We start from the raw sequence: 24,155 nt of genomic DNA, 5'->3' as shown, positions 1-24,155 counted from the left end.
ATTTCTTTTTGTCAAATTATAGGGTAAATAAACAGACATTATTGAAATCTCCGAAATACTACTATATGGTACATGCTCCAAAGGGATATGTCTAATACGCTTCGGGATTGAACCTGTTGGACTGGATGTAAAAATCCAAGAGATTGGAATTAACGGGCGGTCTATCCTACAAAACTGAATTGCTAAAATATGAAGAGGTCATACAATAATGTAAAGAAATCTATTATAATTTGATACATATATATATAAGATAAAAAAAGTAATAAAAAATATATTTACCAAAAATAAATATTTTTTTTTTTTGCAGAAACTACAATCCGAACAAGGACAATTTTCTTCAAAATAGATGTTTGAGGAAATGTTACGGACAATAACATTGACGTCAACCACGTGCAAACTATATATATTCTGTAATTTACCATCACGTTGTTCCAAGGTTTGACTCTCAAATAATTATTATAATCTCTTCGACTTTTAATCCCTTCTTTCAATCATTTTTTATCTCGTGGTCAAACACCTATTATCCTAGAAAGAGGCTTTGAAGTGTGAAGCTCGTATCTAGGTTGGTCATATTCAAATTATTTGACAATTAACAGTTTAACACAGTCTAAAATCTCGTATAAAATCTATACAATATACTCCTTCCGTCCTAATTATTTAGTCATGTTTCGAGAATCTAACTTTTTAAAAATATTGGTTTGATTGTAATATTTGTGATTCTCTTTTCAATTTTACTCCCATAAATTTAAAATTTAAATTTAAATGATAACATGCATATGATTATAAAAAGAAATTATATTGAAAAGAGAGGTTAGAATGTGTTTTGATTTTTTCAACATAAAAAATATTTTGAAATATCTCAAAATGAAAAGTATGACACTTTTATTGAGACGAGAAAGTAAGAAAGAAGAGAGTCATTGCCTCGTATAAGCTACAATGTCACTTTTTAAATTTCTTAATTTACTCTTAGGCCCTGTTTGGCACTAGATTTTTTTTTGTCAAGTTTGTCTGCTACAAGTTTTTTAAGAATTTTAACTACAGTAACCTCAAAAAAAAATTTAAACTATACACTTCAAAATATTCAAAAATTTACACACTTCAAAAATTTTTTAAAAAACTTCTACAGTAAGTTACAGTAAAGTTTTAGACAAACACCCAAAAAACTCACTTGCCAAACGGAGCCTTAGTTACAAGAATAAATTTGCTCTAATTTATTCTGAAAAATCCACTATCAATTAGTGATTTCGTTTAGATTACCCATTAACTATAATTTTTTACACCAATTCTCATTTACCTTCCTCAACTTTCATCATCTTCATATCTAAAAAAAACTTTAGAACTAGAAAATTTTGATAAATTTGCATATTATATTATGTTATGTGCAAGTGTGTTTTTTTTTTCAAAAAAAAAAAAGTTTGAATAGCTTTTGTTTCAATCACCACCACGGGTCAGAGTATATCTCAATACTATACATCGAAGTTCTTATAGATTTTTCATTAATATATCTCTCATATTAACAGAGATCACCCCACTTTTTTTTTTTGCTTGACATGATAAATTTTAATCTACACCTACACCTACCTATATTAGGAGGAGGGCGAGATCCAGGGAGAATGCGGAAGGGATTGAACCACCATCGATTCAGAGTTCAGACGGGTGTCTATGCATTCACTGGCAAAATTTTCTCAAAAAATTCTGGATTAGAATGCAGGCTAAGGGATTTGGTTGCACATTTAGGCTCCGTTTGACAAGTGAATTTTTTGGATGTTTGTCTGAAACTTTATTGTAACTTACTGTAGAAATTTTTTAAAAAATTTTTAAAGTATATTTTTTTGAATATTTTGAAGTGTATAGTTTAAAAACTTTGATAAGTTTTTTAAAAACTTGTAGCAGATAAATTTAACAAAAAACTTATCTGCCAAACAAGGCCTTAATTTCATTTGAAAATAGTATTGTATGGATCTTAGGGGCTGCTTGGTTAAAGGGTTTGGGAATCACAAAATGGAATAAACCCCTTATTTGTTGCTTGGGTTAAGCCTATTGGAATGCCATTTTTGGAATCATTCCTAAAAAATCATTCCCGAGCAAATTGGGAGGTTTTGGACAAAACCCTCAACTCATTCCCTCAGACAATATTTATCACGGATCTACCCTCTCTTTCCTCTACATCACACGCTGCACAAAACCAGAGTCTTCTTCTTCATCAGTTTTTCTATCTCTTTTTCTTCAATCAATCGCAACCCATCACCTTCATCGGACATCTTCTTTCTCATTTCAAAGTCCCAAATTCAGGTTCACAAATAGTAGCAATAGCTTTCCAAGATCTGAAAGCCTAAACGAGAAATTAGACCATGTAGTAGATGATTTGCTTGAAAAGGTTGAAGCTTCCAAGGTGGAAATTGGAGAAGAGAAGATTTTATTGATTGGGCAAAACATTCCTTAGAACCAAACAATGTCATGAGTGGTGAAGTTCTGGTGAAATTTTTTGATTGTGTTCTGGTAAATCTGAAAGATCTGCTTAAGTTTGAAAACAATTTGATTCTGTCTTTGAAGGAACAAATCTCAACCCTTGAAGTGAATTTACGATTCTTGAAAAACTTTGTCATCTTCACAAATAGGCTATGCAGTGGGTATGCAAATATCAGACTGTTTTTTACTTCTATTGAGATGCTGAAAATAATGGTATTTCGTTCTGGTGTTAGTTGGGATGGAAGAAATAGGGAGTCAAAAGTTGATAGTGATAGAGACAGCGACATTTTAACCCTTCATTCTAAAGGCATAAAGAGCTGGTGTTTTATGGGAAAATAGGTACTCTGTTCTTATAAAGGAGAAAAGTCATAAAGAACTGGTCTTTTATGAAAAAATATGACTATTATGAAAGTGACCGTGATTTGGTTTATGAAATTATCCAAAAAAAAATTTAGAATGAATTTGTTTGTTTTGAAAGTTGTATAACGGTCGTTAAACTTCAAATATTCCTTCCTTAAACTTCAAAATCTACAAAATCTCATATTTTTGTTAAATACAAAACCTACCAGTTTTTGGAATTATCCCTTTGTTTTATAAGAATTGTTATATCAGGGGTAAATTTGGAATTTAATCGTATTTAATTCTGAAACACTCGTCAAACCAAGCATCAGAAATTGGAATGAAAAGTTTAATTCCAAAATCAGAGTCTATGATTCCATTTCCATTTTCGATTCCAATATGCGAAACAAGCACCCCTAGTACAATTAATAGCGTGAGCAGATACGAATTAGGTGCCATCTAAGACACTCAGTGGGGAAGTAAACTTTCCAGTGTAGGCTCCGTCTGTCCAAAGTGCGCTATGTTTGCAAGACAAAATATCCGACCAAAAACAAATAATTTTGAAGGGTTAGGAAAGGATTTTCATTCACCTGTGTAAGTTCTCTCTTTGGAAGTGTCATATGAATTAAAAGTAGAAAATAAAATGATGATTCTTGAATCTTTAAATTTGATTGTACGGACGCAATTTTCACAAACGAAAAAGAACCAAACGGGTCCTTGTACCTATGATGGGACACTCTTTTCACAAAAAGTCAGCCCCTTGAAGCTGTCACAATCATAGTACACAAATAACAATTCCCTCTCTCTCTCTCTGTCTCTCTTCTGCACTATTAAATGACTCGAATGCAGACTTGGAGGAATCAGTTTCAGTTGTGGCCTTGTGTAGTATTCTCTACTTTCCTTGTCTTTCACGACATCTTTCTTGTTTGTACAAATGGCTGTGCTCTGTTGCTGAATTCGGGTCATTGCAAGTGGCTTGACAACTACAAGAAGTCAGTAGCAGGTTTGCTTTCTAACTTCTTCCATTTTCGATACATTTCTTTGCTTTTTATTGCAGCTTCGGCAGCTGATTTAATGAATTCGTCAATTTTAGTATGTTGTTCAGACTTGGATTATGCTCGACTCTTCCGTAAGTTCCAAATAGATATGTGATGATCAATTGTATTTCTTATTTTTTTCCCTTTTTCCTATTTTTGAAATTTTCTATGCAGAAAATGATTATCATGAATCTTCCATGGATTAGGCTAAGTCAAGAAAGAGTGTACCACCTCCAGCCTTCCTCTCCCTGCTTCTTCCTTCCCACCTTAACCAATCTGAACTTTTTCAAAACAAAAAGTTGATGAACCACTATGGTGTATTTGGAGGAATAAAGCACAAGTTTCAATCAAGAACACTTTAACTTGAAAATTTTCTTTTGTTGTATTAGAGCATTCCTAAAAGAGCTAGGAATGGAAGTGTTCTGTAGCCATTAAGCCTCTCTATTTGTACAAAAACCTCCAATTAATGTCTCTATTTATAGTATGAAATATATTACATGTGATTTAGTAATAAAACAAATTATTTTTCGGGGATAAAGCTTGCTGTTTGTGTCCAAGCGTTTTGATGTCAAAATTTAAATCCTTCAATTGTTGTGCTATGATCTTTCCTCACATAGCATGATCCTGTTGTATTATGTTTTGTTAGGACTGAGATTTATAGTTGAGACATTATAAAAGGGAGTAAAAGAAGTAGTGCAGAGAGTGTGCTATAACAGATTTCAGAAATTGGTATTATCAGCTTCTTGAATGGAATCAAGCTAAAAATAGCTAAACACAAGTGCCTTGGTAAATGATTAATGCCATGCTTTCTGATGTATGTAAAGAGAACAGAGCTCTAAATTTTGATAATATATCTGGAGTAGAAGTTTATTAAATTCATTTGTAGTTAAAATATAACTAAACAAGGTTACTTTTGAGATTTGAATTGTATAATTTTTTAAGCTGGTGGTCTTCACATTGGAATATTTGACAGAGAAGAGATTTGAGCTAGACATAGAGTTGCTATACCCCAATTAGAGTATTTGATATTGGCCAGCATGTAGTTTTGAATACTCTGTTCTTTATCGTTTATAAATCAAGTTCATCGTAATTCAGAAAAAAACTACTTTTTAATTTCCTTTTTTTTCTTGGTTTTAATGCAGTGAAGTTGTTTCTGACAGATTGGAGGTTTCAGAATCCAGGAAGGAAGAACCTGACATAACACCTAAACAGCCACTAGGCAGTGAGCATTCTTTAAAATTGTTTGTGTTTTGATACCTTATACTTGTTGCAATAATTTAAGTAGATTGTTATTATGGTCTTCTAGGAAGATTTTTGGGGAAATGGCTGCATCTGAAAGAGATGTGACACAGATGCTATCTGCCACTGATTCACAAGTTGATGAACAAGATGGCTCTCAGTTTTGCAGGCTTACATATAGGAGTGCATCCTTATCTATCCCCATGAACTCCACAGAATTCAATGACAGTGAAAATAGTCTTGTAGGTCATTCTGTTTATCTGGAAAATGAAAGGAAAACTTCATATTTGCAGATGAGTGGTCCTTTATATACTAGTAGCAGGAATGGAATTGTACTGGGGCCTATGCAAAGTGCAGTAGCGCAACAAACAACTGAGGCTCCAGTAGAACGGTATCCTCCATTGAATGGCAGGGAGCGAACAGTTTGGCCAGATAAGAGCTATGCGTCGCAGAATGATCATCTCATTAAGTCTGGTCAACTTGGAATGTGTGATGATCCTTACTGCACAACATGCCCAAGTTATTACCATCTCAAGGGGCAACAGAAGAAATCAAAATCATCGGACATACTGGATTACAAGGTACCATATCCCATGAGGTTGAAGTGTTCTCCCTCTAGCTGTTAAGCAATGATCAAGTGTACTCTTTGAATTCTTTTCTGAGATTCCATCTATTCTCAATTTTAGCTCTACCATAAGATAAGAGTTTCAATTATACTAGTATCCCAATCTATTAATTCTCTGCATCTACGGAACTCATCAATCATCATTATCTTAATTCCTTGCAGAACATTTATCTTTTGCTTTAAAATGATTTTATCAGCTTCGCATTTGTCCATTTCTGTATTGAGCAAGAAAGCTGAATTCTCAATATAGTTGCATTCGACCTTTTTATATAAAACATTTGTAGGAGAACCTTCACTAAAGCCGTGAATGTAATGGTCAACAATTTCATGATATCATGGGGTTGCTGGCCTCTTGCAGTTGATTGAGCCTAACCGCTATCATGCTTGTTCAGGATTTCAACTTTCTTCGCTGATTCTGATAATCTGTAATTAAGTATCACATTCATAATTGGTGTTGAAACTGACTTCATTGCCAATTCTCTTATTGCATTTACTCAAATATATGAACACTTAACAGAATAGCTGGTCTTAGAGTGCAGAAATAAATAGATCGTTTCTGTTTCTCGCAAATAAAAATTTTGGATGAAGTAGCAAAAAAGAATGGTACTGAAGTGGGTATGTATTGAGTTAAATTTTCACTTTCTCTGATTCTAATGTCTATACATGCTAGGCCTATTGAAAGACATTAGAATCACCTTATAAATAAGAGTGCATTATAAATAAGTTACTCTTGCCTTTAACTTGAAATTTAGTTAAATATCACCTTATCTAAAAGCTTAAGTTGTCCATTTGATCACTGAACCACTTCACCATTTGTGAATTCCTTGGGTTATTGTTATATTGAAAGTGCCAAGTTCTGTATAGTTGATCTGTGAAGATGCAAAATGATGGGACTTCTTCACAATTTGAGCTTTTTAAAATGTTGTAATGAACACTCAAGTGTTAAATTTTGTTCTCGTTATTGGTACTTGTCATTTACATTTGCGTGTCATTATGAGCATTGGTACCTTCATGTACTGATCTGTTTAAATACTTTTTGATTTGCAGTTCCACAATATGATCTATGGAGATGCAAAAGGCTGGGCAAAGAAAGTTTCTTCTTTTCTTGGTCCTTTTATTCCACCTATCATGAATCCTCATGCAAAAGTTGTTCAGCAGTGGAACCAGTTCTTTTTCCTTTCTTGCTTGTTTGCAGTTTTCCTGGACCCTTTGTTCTTCTTTTTGTTGTACGTAAATCAGGTATAATGTTAAAGTTACCCTTGCAAATATTGGTAATCTTATGGTTAGGTTTTGAAGACATGCTGTCTGTACCCTTCACAGTTCTTATGGAGTACTAAAGAGTAAATTGAATTGATTTATCCACATAGCATTACTGAATTCTTTTTACTCTGAAAAAAAAAGAGAAAATCACTCACTCACTTAGAAGATGGAGGTAGTGGGACTTTTATCTGGATCAAGGAACTTCTGCATAAAATGAAAATTATGATTTGGAAAAGGAAATCTTATTATAGAGTTGTACTGATCTTGTATGAAAAGCTTATGAATAGGATCTTCAGGTTTGAATTATTATAAAATCGTGGGAATTGGGGGGTTGCTGCTTCAGCTTGGACAATTAGGGGGGTTTTCAAATGGGATTGTTGGACTGGAGCTCAATGCAACACTAAGCAATTTACAGTTGATTGAACTTCATTAAAACTACTAACTATATTTTCAAAGGTGGTCCAGCAGTTTTGGAAGTACTTGGATGGTGTAGCAAAATTATGTTGACTGACATTTTGTTCAATTATGAATACCCTAACCCATATCAGGGGGAGGAATTTGTGTTGTGTGTAGTGTAGTTTGCTCAAAGATGTGTTTTTATTTTTATGATTGAACAAATTTTCCTGCAATTTACTTCTTGTCTTGGTGATCCAGGATAACAAATGTATAGTACTTAATTGGCCCATGACAACAACAATTGTGGCTTTGAGGAGCATGACTGATTTTTTGTACTTAATTCACATCCTTCTTCAGGTAAGTGTCATACTTCTTTGAATGCTTTATGATGGTTACGTATTTTCTTCACATGGATTTGGTCAGAAGCTCGTTTAGTATCAAGGGAAAGATTGTAGGAGTACAGCTAGATGACAGATAAAGTGACAGAAACAAAAAAGTATTAACCTATAAAATGAACAAGCCCTAAATACTCAAAATGTCATGCTAGACACAACTACAGTGACCAACAGTTAGTCCTCTTATTGCTCCTGCTCAAGCTGTTACATACAATATATTTCACAAACTATTCTACATAATGAAGTTACTCATTCTTTTTAAATTTTCAAACCGCTGAGTTTGGGATCTTTGAGATGCTGTATTTAACAGCAAAATCTGTATGGCTTGGTGTTGAAAATCAACAGGACAATTACTGAATGCACTTTTTCCAATGGAAAACAACGAAGACACAAGGTTTTCAAAATCAATCTCATCTGCTACTGAAAATTCAATAAAAGGAAAAGCAGAGAACTTGGTATTTCTCTCCACTAAATTGAGCAGAATTTGCTATCTTGAAATTCTACATGTGACACACAAAATTTTTTCCCTCTTTGGATCCATGCAAATGCTTTTGTACTTTTTGAGGACGAATTTGAGAAGGCTCCACTGACAGGGCCTAATCCACTAGCTAGGAACAGATTTTAACCTTTTTAAGACAAGTATTGGTGTTCTGTAAATATTTATTAGTTATTGAGAACAGGTATTTTGGGAGGAAAACATCTAGTTACCGTATTATGAGTGATCAACTAGTATTTATAGGAGTACAAACTTAACAAACTATTTACAAGAATACCGTTACTAATTTATTATCTACAAGAATACTTATATTCTCTTAACACTCCCCCTCAAGTTGGAGCATATATATTATAAACACCCAACTTGTTACAAATGTATTTCACCTAGAGCCCCCTAAACTTTTGGTAAACAAATCAACCAATTGATCTACAGACGGTACATGAGATGTCTTGATGACTCCGTCAAGCAATTTCTCTCGAATGAAATGACAATCAATTTCAATATGTTTTGTCCTTTCATGAAACACTGGATTAGACGCAATATGAACAGCCGCCTGATTATCACATACTAAATTCATAGGCTTTTTATACTCAAATCCAAGTTCAAGTAACATGTTTTTCAACTAAACCAACTCACACACAGTGTGAGCCATAGCGCGGTATTCAGATTCTGGACTTGATCTGGAGACAACTGTTTGCTTCTTACTCTTCCACGACACTAAATTACCACCAACAAACACACAATATCCTGTGGTCGATTTTCGATCTGAGGCAGAACCAGCCCAATCTGTATCACTATATCCTTTAATATCAGTGTGTCCATGATTTTGATACAGTAACTCTTTCCAGGAGCACTCTTAAGATACCTAATAATCCGTATAACAGCATCCCAATGACTAGTACGAGGGTATCAAGAAATTGACTCACAATACTCACTGCAAACGAAATGTCAGGTCTCGTTATAGTGAGATAATTTAATTTACCCACAAGTCTTCGATATTGCCTAGGATTATCTAATAATGCACCTTGATCTCCTACTAATTTCACATTCGGATCCATAGGAGTATCCACAGGTTGGTAACCTAACATCCCAACTTCACTCAGCATATCGAGTACATATTTCCTTTGACATAAATAAATTTCATATTTAGACTAAGCTATCTCAATGCCCAGAAAATACTGTAGATGACCTAAATCCTTTGTCTAAAAGTTTGCCTGCAGATTGGATTTAAGTTTCTAGATTCCCACAACATCATCACCTGTAATCACAATATCATCCACATAAACAACTAATAAAATTTTACCAGCATTAGAATGACGATAAACTACAGAGTGATCTACTCCACATCTTGTCAGATCGAACCCCATGACAACACTGCTAAACCGGCCAAACCAAGCCCTCAAAAACTGTTTCAATCCATATAAAGATTTTTTCAAACGACAAACCAACTGCGAATTCTCCCCCTGAACAACAAAGCCAGGAGGTTGTTTCATATATACCTCTTCTTCCAAATCTCCATGTAGAAATGCATTTTTTCCATCCAACTGATGCAATGGCCAATTATAAGTTGCTGCCCAAGAGATAAGAAGACGAACCAAGATAATCTTTGCAACAGGAGAAAATGTTTCTAAGTAGTCTATTCCATACACCTGAGTAAATCCTCTAACTACCAGACGAGCCTTCAATCTATCAATAGAACCATTAGGCTGCACTTTTATAGTGTACACCCATTTACAACCAACAGACTTATCAGAAGGAAGAGGGACAAGATTCCAAGTACCATTTTGTTCCAAAGCAGACATCTCTTCTTGCATAGCTAATCTCCAACCAAGATGATTAAGAGCATGGGTAATAGACTTAGGAATTAAGACAAAATCAAGGGAAGCAACAAAAGAAGAATATGACATAGAGAGACGAGAATAAGAAACAAAATTAAAAATAGGATGAGAAGTACAATGCCTCTTACCTTTGCGTAAAGCAATAGGAAGATTTAACTCAGATGAGAGCGTCATACCTGGATTTGAAGATTGAGAGTTAATTGGTGAAGTGCATGGCATATTAGGAACTGTCTCAACCATGGAACGATGAGAATAAACTTGAAAATTAGGACGAGATAATCGAGTTATGGAATCTGGTCGACTAGATAACTCAGGTAATAAAGAGGAAGGGACTGATAAAACAGAAGAGGAAAAAGAGGGACACTGGTCTAACTCACAAGGCATACCATGTTTCATAAAATATGGAGTGGATTCAAAGAAAGTAACATCAACACAAGTAAAAAATCGATTTAAAACTGGACTGTAACATCTATACCCTTTTTGCGCTCGTGCGTATCCCAAGAAAATACACTTAATAGCACGAGGATCTAATTTATCCACTCCGGAAGCAAACTGATGAACAAAACACACACATCCAAAAATACGAGGAGGTAATTTAAACACAGGTTCATGAGAAAAAGAATGGAATGAGGTAATTGGCCTCCAAGGATATTAGATGGCATGTGATTAATTAAATAACATGCAGTTAGAACTGCATCACTCCAAAATTGTTTGGGCACATTTATGTGCAACAAAAGTGTCCGAGCAATCTCGATTAAATGTCCAATTTTTCTTTCAGCAACTTCATTCTGTTGTGGAGTGTGAGGACGAGAGAACTGATGAATAATACCGGATTTAGTCATAAAGGTATTAAAAAGAGTGGAAAAATATTCTTTCGCATTATCACTGTGAAGTATACGTATAGGCACACAAATTGATTCTTTATTTCTGTAACAAATCCACAAAAAATGGAATATAGTTCTGAACGATCTTTCATTAAATAAAGCCATGTAACTCTTGAAAAATCATCAACAAAGATTACAAAATATTTAAAATCTAATTTTGAAATGACTCGATTAGAACCCCAAACATCCGAATGAACTAACAAAAAGGGTGTAGAAACCCGTTTATTGACTCTAGGAGCAAAAGAAACATGATAATGCTTTTCTAACTGACAAGACTCACATTCTAACGAAGATAACTGACTCAAAGTAGGAACCAACTTTTTTAAATTTTGTAAAGACGGATAACCTAAACGACAGTGAATTTCAAGAGGAGAAACAGTAGCAAGACATGCAATCGGATCATTGGAGTTGAGAAAACAAAGACCATTATGCTCATGCCCTCCATCAATCGTCCTCTTTGTTTTCAAATCCTGAATGACAACAAAATCAGGAGAAAAAGTAACTGAACACTGTAGAGATTTAGTGAGCTTACTAACAGACATTAGATTAAAGGGCAAATTAGGTACGTAAAGAACAGAAGACAGCGGAAGAAATGGGTTAATTTCTACAGTGCCTAGTTCTTTAACTTTAGTGGTAGATCCATCAGCTAAAGTAACATGAGGAAAGGAAGTAGACTCTTGAAAATTAGAAAATTTTTTTGAGGTACCTGACATATGATTAGTAGCTCCGGAGTCAATAATCCATGAGTCATTACCTTTTTGTGCTAAAGAAACAGAGGGAAGAGATGCGTGATTTGTAGATTGGTACTGTAGGAATTTAACATAATCTTTTTCGGATATAGTAAAAGTCTTCTGGGACCCATGTGCTGAAGAACTTGATTCAATTTGGTCAGTGTAACCGCATTAGCAAAACTTTCAACCATAGCGAATAGCACTTCAAACAAAAAACCAGTCAAAATTCGTGATGAACAGTAAGCATGAACAGTACTTTTGAACAGTTGCGTGAACCGTCCGATGAACAGTATCGCGTGAACAACACGCGATGACCAATATCGCGTGAACAAGACTTTTGCTAGATGTTTAACCCTAACCCTAGGACTTTTGCTCTGATACCATGAGAATAGGTATTTTGGGAGGAAAACATCTAGTCACCATATTATGAGTGACCAACTAGTATTTATAGGAATACAAATCTAACAAACTATTTACAAGAATACCCTTACTAATTTATTATCTACAAGAATACTTATATTCTCTTAACAGTTATATATTGCCACTTTGAAGTACAAGTAGGACATCCACATTTGGTGGAGTGAGTTTTCTTCCAAAATACTCTGAAATGGTAGCCGAGCAAGAGCTTCAAGGATAGAAAAAAGTAATTGTAACTTCCAGTTTTATTTTTTCAAATTACTCTTGTAATGCATTGTTTATCATGCTCAGATCTGTAGTAAAGGGTAATATATACTCAAAAGACCATTGGCAGACATGATTTGTGTTTTTTGTAATTGTGCCGTCTTTTTTTGTTATCTTATTACCTTTTGGTGGCTTTTAGAAACTCAATAAATTGCCAATGTGGATACTTGAAACTTTCATTTTTGTTAAGAAACGTAGTGTGTGGACTTCATGTGCCAAGTTGATATCGTTTGGGCTTTTTGGTTGTCACTTAAAACTGGAAGAGCATATTGTGATTACATTCTTTTATCTTCTATGTTCTTTTGCTTTACTATTGAGTCTTATAGGTGTGTCCCTGACATGCTACCAATTTATCTATGTTGCACATTAATTTTGTGAGGTTACATTATCAATTTCCATATTGCTAATTGTCTGCAGTGGTGATATTCTTTTTTTAATTCTCAGTCATTAGGCTGCATTATTTGATAGCTCGAGATCTGTTTTGCAGTTCAGGCTTGCTTATGTTGCTCCTGAATCTAGAGTGGTGGGTGCTGGAGACCTAGTTGACCATCCAAAAAAGATTGCGCTTCATTATCTTTCTGGATATTTCCTTATTGACTTATTTGTTGTATTACCACTTCCACAAGTAAGATTCATTACCTCCTACATGATGGTTTTTTTCTTCAGCTTTATGATCTTTGTCACTCTAGTTGGTAATTTAGCATGATAACCCTGAATGTAAAGGTTGTTGGTCCAATTTTATGCACCACTTGTTACAATATGGTGCATATGCTTAGGCCTACTGAAACCCATTGAGCCCACATGTGAGCTGTGTGTGCTAAAATGCATAAATAAACAATTTCTCTTCTATTTATTGACTTTAAGTTGCTAGAACTTGAATGTACTGGTATCAACATTCAGCATTATATCATTCCTGGAGAGAGGATTCAAGCTCAAGCTCTGGTGTAAATGTGCTTGAAAACTTGAATCTTCACTTGTGTGCACCTGGGGGTGGAAAATAGCTGGCATGGAATTCAGTGATTGAGTAGACCAATTGCATCTGTTAAAAAAGGGTTTCCATTCATCTTTTCTTTCATGTTTTTCTGATACCTCAGTCAATCCTTGGCAGGTTCTCATTTATCAGAACCAGGGCAGATCATTTCTGTTGCTGTTTCTTTTTGTTGAATTGATTTTTGAGACTGAATTTCAGATTTGTTATGGACTATAACTAATATTGGAGCAGTAATCAACGATTTCTGCATTGTGTAGATCATTATATTGGCTGTCTTACCCAATTCCATTGGATCATCTGGTGCAAATTATGCAAAAAATCTTCTGCGGGCAGCAATTTTAGCTCAGTACATTCCAAGGTTGTACAGGGTTCTGCCCTTGCTCGCTGGTCAGTCATCAACCGGTTTCATATTTGAGTCAGCATGGGCAAATTTCGTTATAAATCTTCTAATGTTTGTGTTGTCTAGTCATGTGGTGGGATCGTGCTGGTATCTCTTTGGGCTGCAGGTAGGTGAAAAATTATTCATGATTTTATCACTCTAAAAGTCCCACCTTCTTGATAACTCTGAGGCATTCAAACCGCTAAATATTTTGATGTTTTCTCATCATTTTAGCTTGTTTATTAAGTGACTTCTTAATGTTACTAGGACCTATGCAGAATATATGCAATATGCTTCTCTGGTTGAATTATTCTCATTATACTTCTAGATCTTAAATTTTTATGTTCCAAGGTGATTACATGCTTTTTTTTTTCTCTTGAAGATGGCCACAACCCCTTGATAAGGCACTAAAGTTAGACTTCAAGTTATTGATTTTTCCTTTTTTGAAAGTTGCCATATTGTTCCTTTTCTTTTTTTAAAAAAATATTACCTTTGCTATTTTTAAAGATGGTTACAACTAAAAATAAGGCACTAGTCATTGCCATTTCAACTTTCTTAAGCTGATAGCACAAGAGGGCTGTCGTCAGATTATTTCTAGATAGCAACATTCAGTAGTCTAAAACTTTCATCAGAAGACTTTTATAGCCAAAGTTTTAATAATAATGTTTTTTGGTTTACTTGGCTAATCTCTACTGAGTCTTCTGAAACACAGGTTTTTTACCTCCCAAATATTGGTCCTCATTTAAAGGAACAAAAAATTTAAACTTTTCAGAGAAGGATGAAGAACAGATGGAGAGAGAAAAGACAGGTTGCAACAAAAAATTCTAGATTTGGAAAAGCATTAACATGACAAGTGCAAATGAGAGAAAATGTTCTTTACTGTATCCTCCTCCTTTTTGCCTTCATGTTGTACTTTCTTTATAGTTTTTGGTTTAGTAGCAAGCACGATAACTATTTCTAATTTTACTATATGGAATTTAATTCTGTTTTGTAAACTTTTTAATGCTTAAAGAGGGTGAATCAATGCCTTCGAGATGCCTGTCATGACTCTGGAATTGCAAGGTGCATGGACTTCATAGATTGCGGGCATGGGAATGATCATAGCTGGTTCGCTTCAGATCCAACATGGGATCTGTGGAAGAATAATGCCAATGCAACGGCTTGTTTTGGAGGTGGAAATTTCTCCTTTGGAATCTATGCTCAATCTGTAGACCTGACCACAACAGAAAATGTCATCACTAGATACATATACTCATTGTTCTGGGGATTCCAGGTATCCCAGTATGATTTCATGATTTGCCTCATCTGGAGAGGTCTTTTATCAACCTTGTTTTTTGCTTGCTGATGTCTTATATTGGGGAGGAGTAGTTTAAATTCAACAAGTTTCTATGCCATTTACTGGATTTTTCTTTTGCAAAAGTTGGTCCTCCATTTTGAACTTTTGATATGTTGGTGGGTAAAAATTATACAACCCACACACCAATAGCCAGCACTAACGTTTAGAACAAGCAAACACATGAGATGTGCTAGCAATTGCTTAGTTAAGAGTATTGAGTTCCTCTTTCTTATACAGTTGTTTGTTTACAAGAAGAGGTAGACTCTAGCAATTTGCTAAATGACTAAATGTTGATGTCAGTGTCTAATTACCCTTCTCCTTCTCTTGATATAAGCCCAGTATGTGGTGAGACTTAAGTTGCTAGTTCACTCCTTACGCTGCTCTTTCCAAAAGTAGCACAAGCAGTTTTTAGATCTTACTCTATTTATGCATTACCATTCTATAATTGAGCTTTTCCTTTATGAATAAGCCTTCACAACATAGCCATCGGAACATGGCATACTGCCCAAAAAATTTCACTCTTACTATTGAGAGTCAATCACATCTGAACATAATGTTTTCTGCACGATTGTGAAAGCTATCTGACATATAAAGTTTTCTGGGGCTGCAAAGAATAACCCATCCTAGAAGAATGTCATTTCTATCACTGAACTGCATGAGGATAACACAAACCTCAAAATGTAATAATACACGGTTTGTGGAGTGTTACACATTTTGAACAAATTTTAGTAGATTCTCTTGGAAACCATCTTCAGCTACCAGATAGGATCTTCCAGTTTCAAGTTTCAATTGGAGGTTGTGGTTGTATGTTTTCTCATTCTCTTACTTATCTTGATAATTTTAAAGGAATGTTTAAAGAATCTTAAACCACCTGCTGGAAGGTGAATATTCAAATTTCTGAATGCATGATGAGAATGCAAATTTCTCTACTCTTGAGCTAGTCTCTTGTCAAAATGTTTCTTAATTGCCAATGCTTTTGGCTGGTCTTGCCACACTTCTCTGGCCCTGATGTTTGTCTAGTTTTCAGATTCTCTGAGAAGCTCTATAACCTTTTGTAATGGGGTATTTAGCCCAACATTGATATTGCTATTTTTATGTCAAAATTAACGAAATATTGACAGTTTTAACGGGTTTTGATGAAATAGGAGTTGAATTCTTTTTTATACTGTTTTCCTGTTCACTAATCTTCTCCTTCTTCTTCTGAAACTTGCACCAATATCGACAGGCACATCAAGAATCATCAAACGTCATCGTGCACAATCTTCCAAAGCATATTAAGATTGAATGATGCATTGATGTTTGAAACTATAAACGATGAAAATCAAACCAAAATAACCCCTAATAAAAGTGTCAATCTTTCTTTAAATTGACATAATAGTAGAAATGTCAAAGTAAATAGCCCCTTTTGGAATCTCATGTTATTTAGTATTCATCCCAGACTCAGGTTTGGTGAATTGGGAAAACTTTCTGAAGAATTTGTATAGCTATTGATCTTATATACACTCGGCAAAAGTTCAAACACCTTTACCACTAAAGATTTCTATCAATTTCCCGTTTAACATCTGAAGCTGACTGACAAAGTGTTCCGCATATAAGTAAAACCAAAATTTGACTTTTGATGGGAAAAGCTCCTTGATGTTTTTGCGCTTTCTTTGATGGTGAAATTATTGTTACTGAATGTTTTCAATGTGGGGCCTTACTAATAAATTTTCCTTTTTTTTGTTATGCCTTGTTGAAGCAAATAAGCACATTGGCTGGAAATCAAGTTCCTAGTTATTTTGTTTGGGAAGTTCTTTTCACGATGGCCATCGTTGGACTTGGTCTTCTTCTGTTTGCTTTGCTGATTGGAAATATGCAAAACTTTCTCCAGTCTCTTGGACGCAGGTAATACCTTCATCAATGCTAATCCATCATCATCCAACATTTTGTCAATGCTAGCTTTCAAGTTCTAACAAAATTTGTTGGGTGCCTGTTCAAGGTAGGCATGTGGCACTGTTTCAAAATTGCCTCATACCTTTTGTGTTGAGAGAACCCATTGATTACATGGCTGAAGAAAGAAATCCTGCATCCAACTCTGGAAGGATGCTAATATGCCGTGATTGTAATGGGGTTCTTTCTTTGCTTTCTTTGAGTTTACTATAGACCCCAGTCTGGAAAGTATATATTCATTAGAGATTTTAAGAACTACACAGCAAATCACAACCTTGTTTCCAAGACAAGCTTATCTCCCATCACCATGCTCTTGTTAGTATCTTTTCCCACAAATGCGATTTTCTTGTGAGACGTGTCACCCAAATTTGTCCGATGAGATGCTATGACGTTTCCTTGTTTGGCTGCTACATTAGTATAAATTAAAACTATAGCAACTTTTTCATTAATACCTCAGTAAATCATGAAAGAAATAGAGAAAAGTGGTTGAGGATCTTTGTTCCTTGTCTTCAAATACCATATCACTTCTGACCTTCCCCATTCCCCAAATCCACTTCTTGCTTCACAAAGAAAAAAAAAATCATAGACAATGAAAGATATGGATCCAGCAGAACTCTGTTAAAATAAGAGATGGGGAGCTTGCCATTTAAAACAAAAGAGTCTTGTGTGTCAAAAAATATTGCTTATGCATTTGTTATTATGCTGATGGAAATTTCAACAGCTTTTCTCATATTTTGCCTTTTTCAAATGTTTTGTCATGAAAGTATAAATGGTCAGTTGTTACTAGACAGTTCAGGTAACGTTTCGTCTGCTTAAGAATGCAGTATACTATGAATAGTAGTTATGGATAATTATAGTATGTGTTCATGCATGTAGGATTTCTTTTCTCCTTTTGCATTATTTTGTATCAAAGGGAAACATGTTATTTGAAATATAACTTGTTCTTATTACTAAATTAAAATGTAGTATTTAAACATTAAGAATAGCTACAATTAATAGCCTGTTCAAAGTGGAAAAAAGGACAAACAGAGTAAACGGTGCAATTAATTGGTTACAATCCTTGTTTAACATGATATTCATGATCTCACATCGTTGTTTGATGCCATAAGTTTGTCCATAGTGTATTTGTAAAGCAGTGTAACTAACTTAACCATCATTGTTCTGTGTAGGAGGTTAGAAATGTCTCTTAGACGTCGTGATGTTGAGCAGTGGATGAGCCATCGACGCTTGCCTGAAGAACTGAGAAGGTACAGCTTTTTACCCCCTTTCTCTTCTAGTTTCTGTCTTCTCTTGTTTTTCTGTGTTACATTTCGTTGTTGCTTTCTAGCAACCTTTAAAAGTCTAATCACAATTAATCTATTTTTGCTTCAAGACTCGAAGCTTATGCTCTAGGGACAGTTTATATGACATGGAAACTTGTATCCTCCTGCTTCTAATATACATTGCATGAAGCTGAATTAGCTGATTCTGATGACTGGACTGGGTTGATAACTGTGGAATCTTGTCTGGATGTCCAAAGTTGTCTGGATGTCCAAAGTTTTCAATCTCATGTACAATTTTGTATTCTGATGTTCACATTTCATCTTCTCTCTCTCTCTCTCTCTGCAAGTGTAAATGGTGAACTTTTCAAGGAAAAATGACCTGTCCATGTTTCTGTACCTTTGCTAGAGTTGGATGCTAAGATTTTGTAGAGGAGGAAGGGAAGGAAGAGGATGGAGGAGCTGATGATGGTTGTGAAAAGTTTGATGTTATTAGTTTGAGACGAATGTGGTGATGGAGGTGGAGATGGAGGTTGAGCTGATGGCTTCTGCTAGGTGCATGTTTTGACTTTTAAATATGGTGGGAGGGTAGATAGGGCATGTCAGATGGTAATTATGGTGGAAATAGAAAAGAAAAAAAGAAAGAAAGCAGGGGCAGCTTTGAATTAGAGATGGGATGTCCAATTGGGCTTCTTGGAGCTGAATGTAATTATTATTCTTTTTACCATGTTATCAGTGTCTTTTTAATTTAGGAAATAAAAATGGGTACTCTTGGGCTTTCAGTCCTTTGTAACCTTTGTTAGACATTCCATTGTTTTTAAGATGGTAGTATTTTTCCAACCTACAAGATCAAAGGGTTTTGGATGCATTATTCCAAATTTCAGAGGGTCTAGTGGCTCTTTACAGGTTATGTGACAATTTATACTTTCTCCATTTTTTGCTCTCCCATTCTGCATTTGTTCCGTAGTTACTCCTCATTTTGCTTCTTTTGTTCTCGTCATCCATAGTAGGTATTGGTTTAAGTGGTAGTTGAATACATCAGCTGTTTTTTATCACAGGAACGCTTTCTTTTTCTAGTGCATCTTTGTACACATTGTTGAGTTATGAAATTGGTAATCTGTTGCATACCCCTTCTAACATGCAGGAAAGTTCGAGAAGCAGAACGTTTTAGTTGGGCTTCAACGAGAGGTGTGAATGAGGAAACAGTATTGGAGAATCTGCCTGAAGACCTCCAAATAGATATACGGCGTCATCTTTGCAATTTTGTCAAGAAGGTGAGTGAGACTCGTGCTTCTTAATTTTTGTTGAATGTTACCTTTCTGTTCATGTTTACCATTTGCTAACTACCTCCAGAGAAAAATTCCCCCGTCCTGAAAAAAAGTGGTTGCAAGTTTTTGTTATTTGAGAGAAAACAGATGACCTTCCAAGTTAATCCGGACTATGTGCAGAACCTGTGATCCGTAGGATAATATTTACGTTCTGCTTGTGCATCGTTCTCGTTTTCTTCCTTAATGCACAAAATTGGATCTTTTTGTGTGAGCTCACTGAGAATATATTCATAATTGACATTCAGCTCGGAAACAGAATATGATATCAGATCTTGTTACACCAGAAACATTTTATTACTACAAATATTATAACCGATTGGGGGACTAAAATTTTCAAAATTGGCAGTCAGCTCGTAGAGGTTTCAAAGACTGGCCTGCATTGAGTTTTTGTTTCTTTTCTATTAGCTCTATGAGAAATAAATCTTTGTTAAGTCATCTGCAGTAGGCTTTGAACTAACACTGTTTTGAATTTTGATTGCACTTGTTCCTTTGTTCCTGGTGCATGTTATGCAGTATTGGGTACAATTCAAGAATCTGGATTTTGCACATTATTTGAGGAGTGTTTTATCATTCCTGACATAGAAATACATTGGGGAGTAGTTGGATCTTTTGGCTTATTAGTGATTTGCTTGATTTGCATGAAGGGTTATGCTTGGGATTGGAGAAAATCGAACCTTTGAATGTAGCAAACCACAATAAGCTCTCCAATAACAAAAGTGGTTTCTTCTATTTGAATGAAAAAGTTTCTTCCACTTCTTTTTTGTTTTATTATTTTTATTTTTAGGAGCTTGGGCAATTGAAGATGATGAACTTTTGTATGCAATCTAGACAGTGTTTAATTCTTCATGATATTACGTTAAAGGATCCACTTAAATTAGACCTATTTGGGAAAAGCAAATGAAATTTGATAGTTCTAGTCTACAAGAAAAATCTAAACCAAATGATTTAAAATCAATGAATTCATTAACATGTGGTATTTGCAGGTCCGTATATTCACTCTTGTGGAGGAGCCCATATTAGACGCCATTTGTGAGAGGCTTAAACAAAAAATTTACATAAAAGGAAGCAAAGTTTTGCACCGTGGAGGCCTTGTTGATAAAATGGTCTTCATAGTCCGTGGAAAAATTGAGAACATTGGAGAAGATGGATATCAAGTTCCCTTATCTGAAGGCGATGTTATTGGGGAAGAACTTCTTACATGGTGCCTTGAGCAATCTTCTGTAAGCAAAGGTATATATATATATATGATTGTTGATCTTCAAGTTACATCTCAATCACGCATCCACCAGCCCTCTGATTTCTTGACAGACATTTTAGTTCATTGAAACACTAATTCATTAAATTAAAAGCTTATTTTTCTGGAAACTTAAAGAAGATTCAACTCTGAAAAGTCCTTATCTGAAGTTCCTTCCTCTCCATTACATTTGTTTAAGAAAACATTTCTTACTGCTCACGTGGAGGTTTGAATGCTGTCTTTGAATGCATCCATGCTTTAGACTATTAAACTTAAGCCTAATTGAAAACATTTCTTACTGCTCGCTTCCGCTTTTAGAGAAAGAAACCTAACTTCTAGCAAGGTAAGACTAAGCCATTTCGGAGTTAAATTGTGTATAGAACTAACTGAAGTTACACTAATGTGGCTTTGAAAGGGATGGAGTTGTGAAAAAACAGGGTTCAAGAACAAAACGTGAAGAGTAAGAACGCTAGTGAAATGGGCACATGAATCTGCATGTTGGCATAATATATTCAAAGCCTAATTGAACCATCAACAAAGCAATTCCAGTTCTGTGATGTTTAATGACTGTAATATGCAATGTATTGTATACCTTCCTTTCTGGTGCTGAATCCTATATTTCGATAGATTAAGGATAGGCCACTAAACGAGTTAGCTTGCTGCCCACAATAGATCTGAATAAGAATAATGCAAGTTTTTTTGTCCCAGATGGGAAAAAGCTCAGGTTTCCAGGACCCAACATGATAAGCAATCGAGAAGTAAGGTGCTTAACAAATGTAGAGGCATTTGTATTGCGATCTGCAGATCTTCAAGAAGTCACTACTCTGTTTTCGAGATTTTTAAGGAATCCACGTGTTCAAGGTGCTATAAGGTAATGGCTGTAATCCTTATCCCTGCATTTCTTCAAGAATACAAATTGAAACCTTCCGCTGTGTGCTCATTTACCATGTGTAGTCTTGAAAAGGATCAAGGAAAAACAGAAATTGATCAGGACTGTATCTTACTTGGTGGCCTTTTACCATTCAAACCTACAGAAATTCCACACCTGTTCCACAAGATGCTAACGTACTTCATGAAACCATTGCACATGTCTGATAAGGGCTCATTTTGTAATCAGCAGCTCCTACTCCCCACTGCACTCGCCGCTTGCTCGATTCCAATTAGAGCAGGATTCTGTGTTCTTCACGTTCCTTACAGATTTCTGCTGCATTGTGCAAACACGCACCCATATTAGCGGATAGGTGCCACATCCAAATGATATTGCGATTAGTTTCCTGGCCTTACAACTTACAATGTGGTATTCTATCACTGCAGGTATCAATCTCCTTACTGGCGAGGCCTCGCCGCAAGGCGTATCCAAGTGGGATGGAGGTATTGGAGGAAGCGACTTGGCCGCGGAGGCTCCTTCAGCCCAGAACACGACCATTATTCAGCATACCACCATTCTCCGGGATACTGACCATTAACCCTGTAGCTTAGGCTTCAGTATTGTTTAAATAACTACAGGATAAATGGAGAAGAAAAAAAAGAAGAAGATGATACATGTTGTATCAATTTAGTTAGCCATGAAAACTGATGATGGCATTTGCAACATTAGTGTTCCAAGCCCATTCTTAATGATTCATGGAAAATATCAACCTTATTTAATATCTTCAAAGAACCCTACTCTTTGAAAGGATTTTGTTCTTTTGAGAAAACATGAATACTATTTGCCAAAGCATTTTGGTGTATTTGTTTGAGAAATCTATAAACAGGCACATATATAAAAAGGCACATAAACCTGAAAAATAGTACCATTTAATGTTGGAGAAAAGTCTGAGAAAGACTATGTTTGCATTTCTTATTCAATTTTTCATACTCTCTCTCCATTCCATAACCAAAAAGAAGCCCGGAAATTAAATTTGGGGCCATTTTTTATTTCTCTAAACTTTTTAAGACGGAAATTCAAAGGTTAGTAGGAAAATTAAATTAATGCCCTTTGACGTTTGGCCGCAAATTTATTGGAAAGTTGTAGCATTTTGTTGTATTATTGACTTAAGACTTAATAAACTTGTATAATTCGAACCCTCCAACTGGAACTTAAAAAAAACTTATATAATCACTAAATCATTATATACTGTTCTTTGCAGGTAGAATAAAATACAGACACAAGTACTACCTTAATCTGATAGAAAACAAATACATCCGAATGAATTTTTTTTTTTTTTAGCTTAGATTGAAAAGCAAACAATAAAAAATTGGGTAAAAAACAAAAAAACCCCTATGGTTTCAAAATATATAACACAACCCCTCATGCTTTGAACTAAATTGTAAAGGTGACGGAATCCGTTAAACTTAACGGAAATGGACAAAATGACCAAAGTGCCCTGATATAATTAAACAAAAGACAGCTAAAAAAAATCATTTGTTTTATTCTCTAAATAGAGAGAATTGAGGGTTAAGGGGTAGAATATGTATATTTGATAAAAAATAGGTATAAAATTTTTTTTAGGTTCCAATAAGTCATTTCCGTTAAATTTAACAGATTCCGTCACCTTTACAATTTAGTTCAAAGCATGAAGTGTCATATTGTATATTTTAAAACCATATGGAACTTTTCTGTATATTAGACTTATCACAGGGGCTTTTTTATTTTTTACCCTAAAAAATTTGACAATTCCTTGTTGACTTAAACATCTCAATCTAAGGGATAAACCCCAATATGGTCTATAGATAAGCTGACTGAACTGATTATTATTAATTTAGTCTCTTTATCGTCTTCATATGGTTACATGTGTGCCCATATTTTAATATTAAACTAAGTAGACGGAACGACTTTTGCCACCTAAGATATTCCGTGGGAAAGTAGTTTTCAGTGTGACGTCCGTCTGCTTCAAGGTGTAAAGAGTCGTGTTTGGCCGCGCTGTGACGAGGTGGATTAAGGAGGTGTTTGACGGCGGATTTGGGGCGGGAACGGTTGCTTCTTCCGGAAGGTTGATGGCTAAGATTTGATAAAAAATATATAAAATTCAGATTTCATCTTGTACATCGTTTTTCACACTATATGTGGAGCTCACAAAATTTTATTCTATAATTATGTGTTGTACAAAGTGAGTTATATCGTGTGCAAACTGAATAATAACTTATACAAGATGCACAAAACTGGTCCGGATAGTTTTTCTGTTGACTGTTCCTGCTCCAAATCAGTTGGATGGCAAGAGATGGGAAACAAAAGTGCAGCATTATTTTGGAAATTTTTTTTTCTGAGAAAATTTCCATGCTCATCAAACAATCGCCTATTTATTGCACATACGATCTTGTTGAGAAATT

At 35.0% G+C, this 24,155-nt stretch overlaps 1 protein-coding gene across 2 annotated transcripts; it reads left to right on the top strand.

Moving 5' to 3' along the window:
- Positions 1–5,168: 5,168 nt before the first annotated feature.
- On the top strand, positions 5,169–22,578 carry LOC113767536 (probable cyclic nucleotide-gated ion channel 20, chloroplastic). Of its 2 annotated transcripts, XM_027311660.1 has the most exons (13): positions 5,169–5,665; positions 6,757–6,948; positions 7,624–7,722; positions 12,878–13,015; positions 13,639–13,739; positions 13,848–13,887; positions 14,773–15,033; positions 16,835–16,980; positions 18,195–18,272; positions 19,429–19,558; positions 20,596–20,842; positions 21,555–21,717; positions 22,161–22,578. In XM_027311660.1, the coding sequence occupies exons 1-13, from the start codon at positions 5,198–5,200 to the stop codon at positions 22,303–22,305; spliced, it is 2,208 nt and encodes a 735-aa protein (XP_027167461.1). In that variant the 5' UTR covers positions 5,169–5,197; the 3' UTR covers positions 22,306–22,578. The 2 variants fall into 2 exon arrangements, with proteins under 2 accessions (XP_027167461.1, XP_027167460.1); XM_027311659.1 differs by having other exon boundaries at positions 13,639–13,887.
- Positions 22,579–24,155: the final 1,577 nt, after the last annotated feature.

The sequence above is a fragment of the Coffea eugenioides genome, chromosome 4 (assembly GCF_003713205.1).
Source record: "Coffea eugenioides isolate CCC68of chromosome 4, Ceug_1.0, whole genome shotgun sequence".
Taxonomy (NCBI): domain Eukaryota; kingdom Viridiplantae; phylum Streptophyta; class Magnoliopsida; order Gentianales; family Rubiaceae; genus Coffea; species Coffea eugenioides.
The sequence above is the reverse complement of the archived record's forward strand: the minus strand, read 5'-3'. Positions and strand labels throughout refer to the sequence as shown.